This window comes from Falco peregrinus, chromosome 6, assembly GCF_023634155.1.
Source record: "Falco peregrinus isolate bFalPer1 chromosome 6, bFalPer1.pri, whole genome shotgun sequence".
Lineage (NCBI taxonomy): Eukaryota > Metazoa > Chordata > Aves > Falconiformes > Falconidae > Falco > Falco peregrinus.
In genome coordinates, this window is record NC_073726.1 from 35,061,872 (window position 1) to 35,076,841 (window position 14,970).

The 14,970-nt window shown below is 38.2% G+C and overlaps 1 protein-coding gene across 1 annotated transcript in view; it reads right to left on the minus strand.

The window, feature by feature from the left end:
- Positions 1-216: 216 nt before the first annotated feature.
- The window catches only part of TRHDE (thyrotropin releasing hormone degrading enzyme), a 214,214-nt gene continuing 199,460 nt past the window's right edge, over positions 217-14,970 (minus strand). The window contains exons 17-19 of the mRNA XM_005242046.3: positions 14,752-14,892; positions 9,685-9,766; positions 217-7,809 (exon numbers count right to left, since the gene is read on the minus strand). Coding sequence (XP_005242103.2) covers positions 7,666-7,809; positions 9,685-9,766; positions 14,752-14,892 — 367 coding nt within the window. The 3' untranslated portion in view covers positions 217-7,665. The remainder of the gene's footprint in view (positions 7,810-9,684; positions 9,767-14,751; positions 14,893-14,970) is intronic.

Below are 14,970 nucleotides of genomic sequence, written 5' to 3' on the forward strand. Positions count from 1 at the left end.
AAGCCCTCAGTGTATCTATTCAGCATTATTAAACTGTTATCTGAACTGAAATGGGAACATAATCAAAAGGCTGGGTATTATTTATCTTAGCCATGTCTCCACGTCAGAAAATTAAGACAGTGATGAATTACACATTACTATACAAAATTTTATTATCAGAGACAAAATTCAAATTTGTTCTGCTTAAAATACAGAAGATAAAGTTTCTCATTTAAAAAAAAAAAAATCTGTTTAGTCAGTCCTTAGAGTTGAATAAAAATTTTATGTTGAACACATAGCGGTCCCATATTTATGGAGTCATTTTTAAAGGCATATCATAGAAAAACACTGTTTTGGTAAACTGTAACAGAAATTCATGTATTTTATTTGGCCAACGGTTTAAATTGCTCATTAGTTCTATATTCAATAATTAACATTGTAAGAATAATTCTGCTTTTATTCTGAAATCCTAAGATGATTCAAATAATAAATGAAAAACCTTATTAAATTTGGCATTTTTAGATATACTGAGAATCAGTTAGTATCTCCCCTCTATATGCAAAATATATGCTTTCCTATAAAAAAAGAAAAGAGAGAAGAGCAGCTGGCTCTATAGAAAGTTGTGATTTTAAACTCAGCAACACATCACCATATCCTGCACCTGAAACCTGTGCAGAAACAGGTTTCAACCTAAATCACTTTCCAGGAAGACTGTTTCAGCCATATGCATGATTTGATACATTAATTAGAAGCATGTGATTAATTCCGCAGAAATCAGTGGGACTGCCTACATGCCTATATACGTGGTTCAGTCATGGTCAACACAGCCTCACATCATGCCTATGTCCAACTTCTTTGCTGAGTTGGAACCTTTGAGTAAGACCTATAAATACAAACAACCAATGGAAGCTTTTTCAAAGCAAATCGTCCACAACTAGAAGCTATACATGCATGTGTATATGGTACATAGAGAAAAAACTGTGACATTATGCAACGATCTGTATTTCCTTTAAAGGAAAATGGCATTCTGATATTGCAAACACTCGTTTGTATGAAACCATTGGTGAAATGTATCTAAACTGAGCTCCACCTCTTACTTTACAAAGAACTGAATTCCAAAGAGTACAGATTTGAGAAGTGATGGAAAAATATGTTCTTCTAATTACAGTATTCAAAATTAATCTAAGGCTGAGACAGAATTAATAGAGGGACTCATCCATTATAACCAGCATTAATAGCTGCAGGACTTCTTCCTTCTTCTTAAGGTGTCAAAAGTTCTTACACGTGGAGTCTCTTGGGAAAATAATGTAATTTATTATCAAGCCTTTATTTTCAATAGTATGATCCATTTATGTCATTGATGTGTGTGTAGTGGAATAGATTGCTAGTTTTCAGGGAACTGGTTTATGTTTATCTTCTGCAAAAATAGAGCAACCAAACACCTTCCTGTAAAACATCAGACAGGGAGCTACAATCTCTTTTTATAAGGCTATACGTCTCACCCACCCCAAAGCCTATTGTCCCTCAAACATAAAAACAACATAACAAATTTACATTTACACATATAATAAGGCTGACTTTGTACAAGGTAGTTATACAGTAATTACAATGATGTTTCCATTAGAAACTGTCAGATTTTTTTTTTCACAGAGTGTCTAAGTCCACAGAAGTCCACCTCTGCTGAAATCTACCGTTTGCAGGAAAAAAAACAGAGTGGCCACACTCTTCACAGTATAGTATTCTGCAGTTCTCCAAACATATTATAAAGCTTTATCACATTGGAACTGATCACAAAGTATTATTCTAATGAAAAGCAAAAGGAAAACAAAAAAAATTTGTCATCCAATATGTGCTACTGAAATGCATATGCAAACAAATATGCAAAACCTCCTGTACACCTGCTCAGCCGTCACCTCAGGGGGCTGTTTCGAGAGCAATGGGTTAGATCCTCAGCTGCAATTCACATCAGTCACTTCAACGGATCTACCTCACTGTGCACCACGGAGGATGTGCGGCCACATGTGTCATCAGTTTGGCTACAGGTTATTATGAAGTTACAGAAATGAACATATTAAGTGGACTGAAACATATCGCAGAGAGTTGAGACTGCATCTTGGCTCTTGGCCTCGCTCGTTGCGCCTAGGCTATCCTGATCAGGCAAATCCAAGTGATGCTGTCCAGGAAACGCTGGGGCACTCTGCCTAAAGCCTCCTAACTCGTCACTGCTTGCTGCAGCACAGTCCCCTCTGCTCTCACAACGCTGCTCACCTCTACGTTCTACCAACATCACTTTGACATCCTTACAAAATGGTGCACATAAAACATGCAAAGCATTCAGAAATACTATTTGGCATCATTGCACTAACTTCAGTGGTTACAAATCAGCCAAATGTGTTTTTTTTCTGAGAAAGGACGTTGGGTCTGACCCACAGAACTTGCTTATGTCAGTGATTCTCCTTAAACACATCCCAATGAAACTGGCTCCACACGTCTTTGATAAGAGCCGACCGACCTAACTGTTTTACCATGTAGGGGTATTCTGAGATCAAGCTAACCTCCACTGGCAGCATGGACACAAGATGGAGCTAAGTTTAACCGGCTTCTTCAAAACATTCTTAATTTTTAAATTCTGCTCCGATTAGGGCACATGGCCTTACTTTGGTGAAAAATCCTTACACACAGCAGTCCCTTTCTCCCCTTCCCTCTCTCTGAAAATTAAATCACTCATGTCAGCATTGACTACTTGCTCAAGTCAGAGTGGCTTCACTGGGTTTCAGTATTTGGTTTAAGATAGGCGGAAGCTTCCGCAGTCTTATGAGAAACAATGTGGCCAATCTTTTATGGTTTTGTATGTAAAAAGGGAACTGCTCAGTCATTAGTGCCATACAGGTTTGGACAGGCATCTGAAGGGTTTTTTTTAGTATTAGTACAGTAGCTGCTATTACTTGTATTACCACCACAAATAATTTGTAGTAATTTTTCATAATGGAAAAGGCTGCCTGTGTCCTTATGCATACCTGATAAATTCAAAATATTTGACTGTTTGAAATTACTTCTGAAGAATGGACATTATATTCTAGACCTTTACAAGCACTTTGGTCAACACTTTCCAGCTGGGGCGACCAGAGCTCAGTTTTTTCTGGGAAATGCAGGCTCACCAGCTGGACCTTTGTTTCCTGCTAGCACGAGGCAATGACACCAATCTCTGAAGATCACCCATAACTCATGATTAGAAAAGGCATCTTCTCTTCCCCCCTGCCCCATCCAGCTGAGAGAAACCTGGATGGCGCCTCTCTGCACTTCAGTGGTTCCCAGCTGCCCTCCTGACACAGGCTGGCAGCAGTGGCAAGTGATACAGTCAGCAGTTTTTAGACTGCTCCATCCAAAGCTGGCCAAACAACCTCTATTCAGGCTGCTCAGAAGCAGCATGGTCCTTTTACTCCTTCATGCTCGTACTGACACGGGGGCTATAAACCCTGCTTAGGACAGGCAGCCTGATATGGTGAGTACTCATAACAGGAGTGGTGGTAAATTGATAATACACATGAACAATTTTCAAAGCCACATCCCTTTTCCTCAAAGAGGAAGCTGCACATTTGATGCAAAATCTATTTTCATTTACTTCAGTATAGGCTATGATCATGTGGAAAACCAAAATCTTATTATGCAGATATCTAAACAAAGGCACCCTCATCTTCAAATATTGGCTTCACTTCATTCTATCTAAATAATCAGACCTACTGACATTTTATGGGAAAATTATCACTACAGAGGATTTTCCACATGAATATATATATGTATAAAATTTTCCTTTTTTATTCCTCCCTACTAAGGATTTAATTGTGTCATTCAGGATCTTTGCTGTGAAAGCACCCTTCTGCATCAGTGGAGATACTTCCTTTGACACTCTAAAGCTCAGTGAAATATTCACAACAGCCCAAAATTTATGCAAAATTCACCTTCAGTTCCCAACATAGTATTGCAATTCTTGCTATGTTCACTGAAAAGATCATCAAAGGTCACAAATTTGGATGTACTTAAGGAGACATGAAGTCAAAATCAATGCCCAAGTACTCCCAGTAATAGAAGTGGTGACATTTTGTTTTAGAACAATGTTTTCGCATTGTTCTGTCCTAGTCACAATTAGTAGCTACTATCATTTTAACAGCTATTAGCAGTGGATACATGAATAATTCTACCAGCTACAAAGCAATAGGTTGACGTTTTTGTAGTGGAAAATGCCATAAAAATACAATAGATACTTTGCAGTAGGTGCATTGTTATGCTGGAATAAAATCATGTCTATTCATATGCTTTCCTGTATGATTTAGCCAGCCATATCAATTAATAATGGCAAAGGATCCCGAGTCATACAAAGGCTGATTAGACATAGAGGCCTTATCAAATCTCTATAAAATGATGCCCAGGGCCTTGGTGAGGTCCATGTCCAGCCTAGACCCGCATTTTGCAGCATCTCCTCTCCTTAGAAAGCACAAAATTAAATCCATTTGAAAATGCTGAAAAGTTTTGGCTTCTTAATCACAATCTAAATTATAAAAATGGGGGCCATATTTAGATAAGGACAAAAGAAGAAAAGGACTGGTAACGGAGAAAGAAAATCAGTAAGATAAATAGATTTTTCTAAGCAGACTGTAATAGAGTTTTCCATGAGGTATCAACTATTCTTTATCACAGAGCTGTGTGCAACTTCCTATTAAAAACAACTTTCTAAAGTCATATAATTAAATGCAGGGGGGTTGAATATTGTAGAAAACACCTATAGTTTTGTTGGATTTAATCCATTTAAATTTAATCCTGATTCAGTGTGAAACAGTAAAATACAAAATATAAAAAATAAAAGAATAGGGAATTATAACGGAAAGGCCAGTTCAACCTTAGCTGTAGCAGTAATATCACATTACTAGAATACAACAATTATAAGCAATACATCAGTAGGTATGTTTAATACATTTAGGGCTTGATAGTTGTGGTAGACCAGTTGCTCAAGGCCACTAAAATATTAATTTACATCCAACACCAACTAAATGTGCAATAACTTCAATTCAAATGAGCAATAGTGGAAAATTCTGTGCACTCTGCATAATACACAGGCTGAAATAAACTTATGACTTTGGAACATATTGTTAGCCTGCCCTTTACCAGTGCAAAGACCAGAAACTTCTATGCACATCCTGGAAGTACGTAGTTTAATCTGTGGTGCTGAAAAAGAAAAGTCATCAAAGACAGTCTTGAATAAAATCGCAAAGGGACAGACCATTACACACTTCTTTTCTCTGAAATCCTCAAAACAATTCACGTTTGAGGAATTGGTTTTCTGCACACTCTTTGGATATCATGATTTTGGCCTTCACTACAGGGTAGAGGTTATATTAAATAATATTTGGCTTTATTTTTATTATAAAAAATCTGTATATGATTTTGTTCAGTAGAAATTAAAAATGTGATGCTACATACTGGCATTGAGGTTGAGTTTGGTCAACCACATAAAATAATACTTTGCAATTTTAAATGCCTCTCATCAGAGGATATTCAAGTGCTTTGCTAACATTAGTCAAGCCTCACAACACCCCTGTGAGGTAGGTAAAATACATAGGAGGAGAAGGAGGATTTCACTCAACTCGGACATGATCATGTCTCTGGGCATTAGGTTCACTAGCATTGCAACACAGCACAAAGGTTTAGGGCTTATTTATAAGGCAAAGAGTTAACAGTACAAGAGCACAGGACTCCCTCTTCTTTTGGCTACATGTGGTCAAGCTAACGTGGTGCCACACAGCACCGAACAGCAGAGCAAATGCCCAACACAAAGATTTCATGCACCCAATCCACAAACAGCACCCTCTGCACAGTAAAAGACACAAAATGACAGGCTCAGGATGGGTACAACAGCTTAGTTATGGGATGCATCTACCAGTCTTGAGGAGCAGAGTACTATGGGAATGAGAGTCTCGCAAAGAATACTGTCTCCACAGAACTCTGATAATATCTGAACATGCTTGGGTTTGGTTCTTTTTGCACTAGCGCATCAATTCACAACTTACTGGGGATAAGCAACCGCAATCATAAAGTGTGTTGGTAACTTCCATGCCTTGTGAAGGAAACAACCAGATAAAATGGCTGCTCTCTGCTTTGGCTGGCCACGTTCCCTATGTTGAGGACCATGGTGTGGTCAGACAATTGTGACAGGCTGGGATGAGATTAAAAAACCCCACTGTTGTACATCTACATTCCTCCTCTGAAGCTCCTGCAATCTACCTCCTGAAAACTCTCCATAGTTTTGTGGGGTTTTTTTCTCCCTGGTATAGACATAGGAGAGTATTTAGCGCCCATCAGTTTTATCCAGATAGTCATTATACAAGTAGCAGTTCCACCATGTCACTGACCTTGATCTTTCAGATTAGGGATTGAGAAGAAAGAAATACACATATGATTAAGAAAAGTATCACTCATCTACAACAGTCCATGTGAAATTCAAGGAAATAGAAAGAAAATGGTGCTTTTGGTATTAGCCAGCAAAAATTAACACACACACACACCCTTTTCTCCATATTTCACTTTTCTAAGTAGGCATAAATGGTACATCTCATATTTGCAAAAGTATTGCCCACATAGAGAATCTGACCTGTCCATCATATTAAATCTCTACAGAGGCTGGTCTACCACATGCAAGACAGCCCTCTTGGGTAATTTTATGTCTGCATGCAAGATATTATCCTTTTGTGCTGATTTCCATTTGAATCTTATGTTTATTTATAATACTCGTGCACTATCAGCTGAACAGGTTGGGTGACCCGTTGTCAGTATCACTCCTTGTAAAATAGCTGAGAAGAGGTGGTTCATGGATTCTGTGAAATCAATGCAAAGTTCCTCTCCAACACTGCATACATTCACAGCTAGAACTACTGTTCCACTGATCGGCAGTGAATAATGTACATGATTAAAATGCATGGATGATGTCCTTCTCATTTTCTCTCTCGCCCCCACTCCTCACCCCCTTCTCTCTCCTGTCTCTATATATCCTGCTAATTTAAATATGGGAATATGGAGACTGCTGGTACAACAACTGGCAACTAAAAAAAATGAGCTGGCATCTTTGTAATGATTAAGAGACAATATGAGTGGTAGACCAATTGGCAGCTAGCAGGAAAGTTGACTTTACATCTCATACTGCCCCAAGTTGGAAGCCTTCTGCATTTCCTTTTCCTTGCTTTCCTCTTGTTCATTGCAACACTGATTGTCGTAGATAGTCTTTGTGCTTTGTATAATGCCCATCTTTGATGTAACTGGAACTCACATACAAAATGTGGCTGCTACACATAAGCATGCTAGAATACAGGCAGGGATGGTACAAGCATGCAGAAAATAGTCTTTGAAGGGGTTTCTGTTTGTTTCTCTTCAACATTTACATGCACCACTTAATATGTTTGGTTGTACACACTGATGACTGGATTTCACAAGCATTCATGATCTTCTCCTGAAAAGCTTCTTGACAATTTCACAAGAGCCCAGTGTAAAAAAAAATCCCACAGTTAAAAAAAAAAAAAAGAAAAAAATCTTATCCCTGCAATCTGATCTTGTCTTCATGATTTTAATGTTGAACACTTCTAACGTGACTCCTCTTCCTTTTGCAGAGTTTTCTGTTAAATGGTTGGCTGTAAAGACAGATTAGTGTGTCAAGGATTTTCTTAGCCACTGGAATAGTTCTTCCTTATAAAGCCTTTGCCACCGCACGTTGGCTTCCACTGTTTCCACAGCACGAGAGAAAGAAGCAGCAGCTCCCCCTTCATAACTCTTCATAAAGTTCTTTAGCTGGAAATACAAGTTAACAAGTTAAATTTGCAGGAACCAAAGAAAGTAAATATTTCCAGTGCATACAAAAAAGTCAGGCATTTAGGACAAACCTCCATGATCACTGTTGAAGTAAATGCTGTATCGTACAGAAAGATTTAATAGGAAATGTAATAAGACAGCAGACTGTCAATTAGATGTGATGCAATTGCTTCACATTACACCAGAAGATACTGACTTGTCAGTGCCGGATCACATCAATATCATTACCTCCTTCTCTCCTGCAGCAACACATAAGACAGCTGGGCTGATCTAAACTTTTATTTCTATCTAAGAAACCAAACTGGGAGCACTGGAAATGCTTCTAATTCAGGTTTATATGCAAATATCAGCAGAAGGCAGTCCTGATGTCCTTTGGTTTTATCAAGCTCCACAACGAGTTTATTTCACTTTGATTTGCAGAACCCTTTTGATGATACCATGCAGGTTGGTTGTTTAGAAAAAGAAGGGAAGATTACAGCCTGAAGACAATGGCAAAAGAGCAACTGGGAACTCATTTGATGATCTTTGAATGCCTGAAACAGATTCCTTCCCTTATGAGAAAACTTTGATCTTTTTTCAGCAGACTGAAAAGGCCCTTGCTCTGTTCCTGTGTATACTCAAATTACAGCACTATCACCTGGGTTATTGTAGCTGATGGCACCAATGTGCTTTGAATTACTGGGGTTTTTAAACGAGAACTGCAAGGCTGATCTGCACTGTAGGTTGCTGGTTATGTTGACTTGTATAAAATCAGGCAGTTTTAGCAACACTTATTAATAACTAGTTATTTTTTGCGTCCTGGTGACACCAAATTAATCTTGTTTATTTAAATCTAACTTCCAACAACACCTCTTTGTGCATGGGCTCAAACTTAAAAGGCCGATCATGCAACTGCCTCATTCCCATCACAGTCAAAAGTATGAGAGGGAGCTGGAAACTAACTACCAAAATCAGACTTTACCTGATCTCTGTATATTACATTAAACATTATAGCAAAATGTTTACAAGGCCAGCTTCTTTTAGGGGAAGTATAAACAGGCAGCCTGTCAATGCTATCATGGAGGTGAAAGCTAAGAGTACAGGAGGCTTCCTTGGGCAGGGCAGATACTCAAACCTGGCCAGCCCAGTCCTTTCTACCTGGACAGTTTTGAGGAAACCAGCTTTGAGGAAAACAGCTGCAGCTCTGCCCTAACTTCCTGAGGCCAAATGGTTGGACACAAAATATCATAACATAATCAGAGGTCAATTAATGATGATTGTGCTGCATAAGAATCCTTTGATCCATTTGGGGTAATGTCGAGCAGCTGCTAAGCAGAGCATAACTCAACCACAGAACTACCTCAGTTAGGGCAGATGTTAAGGTAAAATGAGAAACCTTTGCAATCTAAGTAAGAAGTACTTAGCATTTAGAACCAATTATTGTCATTTCATTCGGCTTTTCTCATCACAGAAATACTGTAGGCAAAAAAACCACAAAGGGACAGGCAGCTTCTAATTTCAACCCTGGGGTTTTCTAGGGCCGCCCTCTGCAGTATAAACTAATGTGGCTAGAAAGATCTCATCTTTAGTTTCTCAATGAGCATTCCAGAGAAAAAAAACAAACCTACATATCCAGCCAAGCACAGAGAAGTGCCTGTACTACCCACATCCTGATGCCACCTCACTCACCCTGACGTACTCACCTGAGTGCCTGTGCAACCTGCTTTTCCTTCTCACGCTGCCCAGCTGCAGCATGGGCCTGCGACCCCAGCTGAGCAACCAGAGCTCCTCAGCAATCAACATCTCATTGCTCCTGCACTGCTCCCTGCTTACAACGAATACAGCCTCACGTGCCAAAAGTAATTTAAAAATTACCTCTCTTAGCTCTTCTTCAGTATTGAGAAATTCTGTGACCCCACTAATAAGCTTTGAATTCATAAATAATGCTTCTCCGTACCTGCAAGGGCAAAAAGAAGATGCACAGAGTTAGTGCAAGTCCCAGACAAGCTGAAAGTTAAAAAGTAGACTTCTATAAGCAAGGGAGAAGACATGGGACCAACTCTGGGGATCCAAGGGAATAGCACTGGAACTGGACACTGCTGTTGCAGTGTTCCATGTTAAACACCTGGACTGAGACATTTTTCTAGTCTGAGTTATTTGTAGTTAACTTTCAGTAAAATGCTCCTAAGCAGAATGGGTTTAACCACAGCCTCAGATGAGAGCTCCAGAGGGGAGGCCCAAATCACCACACCTCAAGCTTAATAAAACAGCTTTCTATGTAATGACAGCAAGCAGCTCAAAATACAGGTGCCAAAGAAGGAATGGAGCAGCAACTATGGAGAAGTATTCTGAGGAACCCTTCTAGCTGTACCATTAAAACAGACTTTTTGAAGTGCTGCAGCCTTCTCTGCATTTTGTATTCATCCACCTCATCTACATTACAAATAGCCTCTTGATAAGTGAACCGAATCAAATTTTCTTGTTCCAGTACCTGATAATTAAAATAAATAATACTGATAGGGAATAATACTGCTAAAATAATCCCCCGGGCCATGATGTAGCATCTTCAAAGAATCAAACTGGAATTAAAATTTGAAAGCTTGGGCAAGGAATATTTAAAAGGTAGGATATTCAGCAGCAATCAGCAATGACCTTCTGCAGGTATTGCTTTGAAACTGGCCATTCAAATCCGGCTATTTCAGTTGCTTTTCCACAAGTTTTTTCCAATCACACAAATGAAGTATCTACAGCACTTATAAGATTAACCAGACTACTCCTGAAGGTTTGCATTTCATGTGGTAATAGTTTGTGGCAGATTTTGTTTTTCAAATTCTTTAACAGGAAGAATATAATTCCATTGGAAACCGAAAGCATGCCATTCGTTCAAGGTAGATGCCATTCAGCACAGCAAAATGCACTTGACAAATATTTATCCTTATCTTTATCTGCACATACATCCAAAGCAATATCTAGCTAATCTGAACATGACTGTTTTTAAGATAAGGAATCCAGCTCTCCTTTCAGACATGTGTAAGTAATACCAACAGACTTTACTGTAATTAAGGTTATCTGGGGGAACAATTCAGTTTATACCCACTATTAAAAACTGATTTAGAGGAGGAATTCAAAATTCAAAGTGAAATGAACTAGCACAGTCGCAGCTTTCTGTTCTGCTTCTATTAATCCTAAATTAATTACCCTTAGATGTTTAGGTACCATAAGCCACAGTCCTTTCAAAAGGGAGAAAGAAAGAGAAAAGGAAAGGGATAGCCCCAAGGAGAGGATAGAAAGAGGCAGAGGGAAGAGAACTGGGTTTTCTTTAAGAAGATTCTGTTTTAGGGAAGGTCTACGCTGTGTTGCTTGCTACCTTGAACTTGTGTGAGGGGAAACACAGTTATAGGTATCAAAAATCCTACTCCCTGACCACTAATAACTGAATTATTCATGGATATTTCAGAAGTACATCTCTTTTTCCAAAACTTCAGTCACACTGACATATACAGACATCCAGAGGCAAACGCCTCCTATGGGAAGTATGGATTTCATGGTCCTTTAAGCACATTTAGGCTTTCTAACAAAGCCCTTTATTATTACAGTCTCAGCTTAGCCTCATAATTGACTGCTTGAAAAACTGGAAGCTCCTCTTGATGGGGTCTTTTGACAAGGTTACCAATCCATTTTACAGAAGCGACCTCATAAAAACAGCTGCAGAGATTTTATTTTTCTTGCAGTCTGTACTGTAGTCACAGTGCAAACAAAAGTAGCAGAATTTCTTCCACTGAAAATGATACTTTCACAAATACCTGTGCTGATTACTGCCCATTGCATACACTTGGTAAAAACCCAGCCACTAACAGCAATTTCTAAACAGGCTCTGCTGGCAGAAATTACAGAAATGCCACCTCCCAAAACAGTATTTTGCAGGTGTGAAATATATGAATAAACAGAAAAAGTGTTTGGTCTTGCAAGTATCAGTTTTCCCAGCCTTCACAGGAAAGACAACAGCACAGCAGAACCAGGACCTTACATGTCTAAGCTCCCTGGAAACATCCTGGAGTTACAGGCTCTCCATCTGCTCCTTTACTTCTGGGGGTGAGAACCTCCAATGCCTCGTATTTGTACGGGCTTTGGACTTGTGTGAACTTGACTTGAGAGGCAGCATAGTCCATTTACTTTGGACAGATGTAAATGGCTTCCCAAATACTGTCAAATTCCCAAATGCTGACAAATGATTCAGCACTTGAGAACGAAGGAATTCTGTTGGATTAAATTTTCACACACAGACACGCATGTGCATACATGAGCAAAATTATTTAGGAGCCAAGGCAGTGCATGCTCAAGTAACAGGAAATCAAGCACAGTATTGTCAATTCTCTTCTTCAGAATTTTAGCTTAGTCGCATGGATTTCTTATGAAAGACTTGTTAAACACCTCAATTTCTAGTCACCTTTGTAAATGGGATATGAATGATTTTGAAGACTTTATACATTATCAATATCTTCCAGACAATGTGAATACAAGCATATTGTAAAAATATAAAGGGATAACAATATTTTGTTGTCATTCTAAGTCTTCGACATGCTGTGTTTCAAAGTTAGAGGAAACAGCATTATAGTATAATTTAACCACCCTCAGCTACTTCATATTACTATCTCAAATGTCAACACTTTTTATAATAAATTCAATGGAAAATACCATTGTGATAGCACCTTATTAAATCAATGTTTTGTACAGTGGTTTATTTTAAATAAAATTAAATAATAATTTAAATGTACTTATTTCTTTACATTTATTAATATATTTAAGTAAAAAATTGTAGAAAAAACATGCCTTGGGACAGAGTATACCTGAACTATAATTTTGCAATAAAGCTTGTATTTTAAAAATGTACTAGTGGGGCAAGCTTAAATCAGAAGCCTAATTTTGCATCCTATCATGTCACTGTTTCACTGAACACTAAGGGCCAAGGTGTTAGACTAATTCCACCCTCTCAAAGTCTGTCTTAAAGAGTTTTAACCTATAATTACAAATTAATAAAAACAAATTTATTTCCTATATATATCACATATGTACAGTTTGTATGAACTACTTCATTCCACTGTGTTGAACCTTTTGGCGATTGACAGAAACTCAGCTGGCTGTCCCTTTCAGAATAATGCAACCACTGCATTCCTTTTGGCAGCTCTGACTTGTGTTTGGAGATCAAACTGAATGTAGATAACATAAAGTCAGTGTCGGGCAAAGAGGCAGCCTCTGTTATTTTCTTATTAGGGAAGGACAGTAACAGGTTTTTGATGAGGCCTTGATGATTGTTAGGAACTGAGACAATGATGCAAGTGAGATAAATAAAATCCAAATTTTAAGTGAAGGTAAGCTGTTAAAACTAAAACACAAAAAATTTGGCATGTGGTACAGTTTTCTAAATCTTGTCCATTTGTCTACGCTGCTTAACTTTGTCCATGTCTAAAATCACAGGTGTTAGCCAGGTTGTCAGATCAATGTACTGGCTAAGGCAGGACACAAGTACTGAGTATGTGTTTGTAGCAATACAGATTTTAATAGATTTATGCCTAAACTCTGTCCTGGAGGAACCTGAAAAATTATTTGCTATCCAGAGCATAACTAACTGCATTGGGTTGCGTAATAGTAATGGGCCTGCCATCCACTTTCTCTGTAAAAGTCCAGTTCCTAGAATAATCATGCCAGAAGCGGAGGATTCTTAATTTTTAAACTCTTCAGCACTCTTAAAGATTTTTGGAAATTGCTTTCAAGAAGTATTCTCCTGCAATATAAACTTCTGAAACCAATTCCAGCTCAGACCTATTCTTCCAGCTGAACTTCTTCTAAAATCCCACCAAACTATAAAGTATGATCCAAAACAGCATGAACAACTTTTTGAATCTTCAAGGAAGTTGCACAGTCTCTGAGTTTCCTTGACTCTTCTTTTGGAGCCGTGAAATCTATAGTATGTTTGTACCTGTATTCATCAGGCTCTAGGATTTAGTTGCTTAAACACAGCATCTTAAATATACCATTTCAAATATTCTGTGATACACTAGATGGTTCCTCATAAGTTCAAAATGGAACAGATCTCCAATAGTTTTTCTGTCAACACCGTGGGAGTGGTCTGGTGTGGGGTGTTTGAAGTTCTTGGGCACCTGCCTTTAAGAACTTGAACCTCATCTGAGCTGTGGTCTCTCCTAACCTGTCAGTATCAGATGAGCGGCTGTGAAATATTTCAGACCCTCAGGCTGTCCCTAAAGAACTAAAGAAATTTGTCATTCATTGAATTAATATCAAGATCTTAATCAAAAAGGATTTTAAAATGTTGACTGGGCTTCTGAATAGGACCATGTAGCACTTGTTCAAAAAGAAAGAGAAGTAGGTGTAACGAAGAACCCCGTCTCCTTCCTGTTCATTTATTTTTAATTCAAAATGTTGCTCCTCTGTTACTTGAAACTCACCTGAAACACAGAGAGGAGGAAAGAGGATGACACTACATTAGCATCCTTTTGAAAACAGAACTGTTTCAAAAAGAGTTTGGTGGTTTTTGCCACAGTTGAAATAATGTTCTTGGAAAGATATTTTTTTTCTATCAGACTTAAAGTCAGCAAAATTCCTTTGGGAAGTGCTGCTTTTTTATCTATGTAAAAGTAGAACTGCAGCAATTGACATATAGATAGAATTCATTATCATAAGCACAGACACAATACAGTAATAGATATATAAAGAAGATAGCTAAGAGATAAATGTTTCTATGCATGTGTGTGATAATCCATGAATAAATGCATTTATGACTCATATGTATGTATTTCATATTTAATGACACCTCCATTTCTGGATTAAAAGAGCATGGACTAGATTCAGGAACTTACATGACTACATATGTATACGATACTTACATAAATTACATCAAAATAAATTTAGACTTTTTATCTTTACCTAGTGTTTAATATTTTCCATTTTTCTCTGAAAAACTTCCAAGCAAGATCCCTCCCATGTGGATTTCGAGCTACATGGATTATCACATCAATTGCATCCTGATCCAGGACAACTTCTGAGTTGAGAGACAAATTCAAAAGCCTAGTGGGAGAAACAAGGGAAAAAAATCTTGTCTAGTTTCACCAACACATAGTCTCACAACAGCACATCAGAAAACTC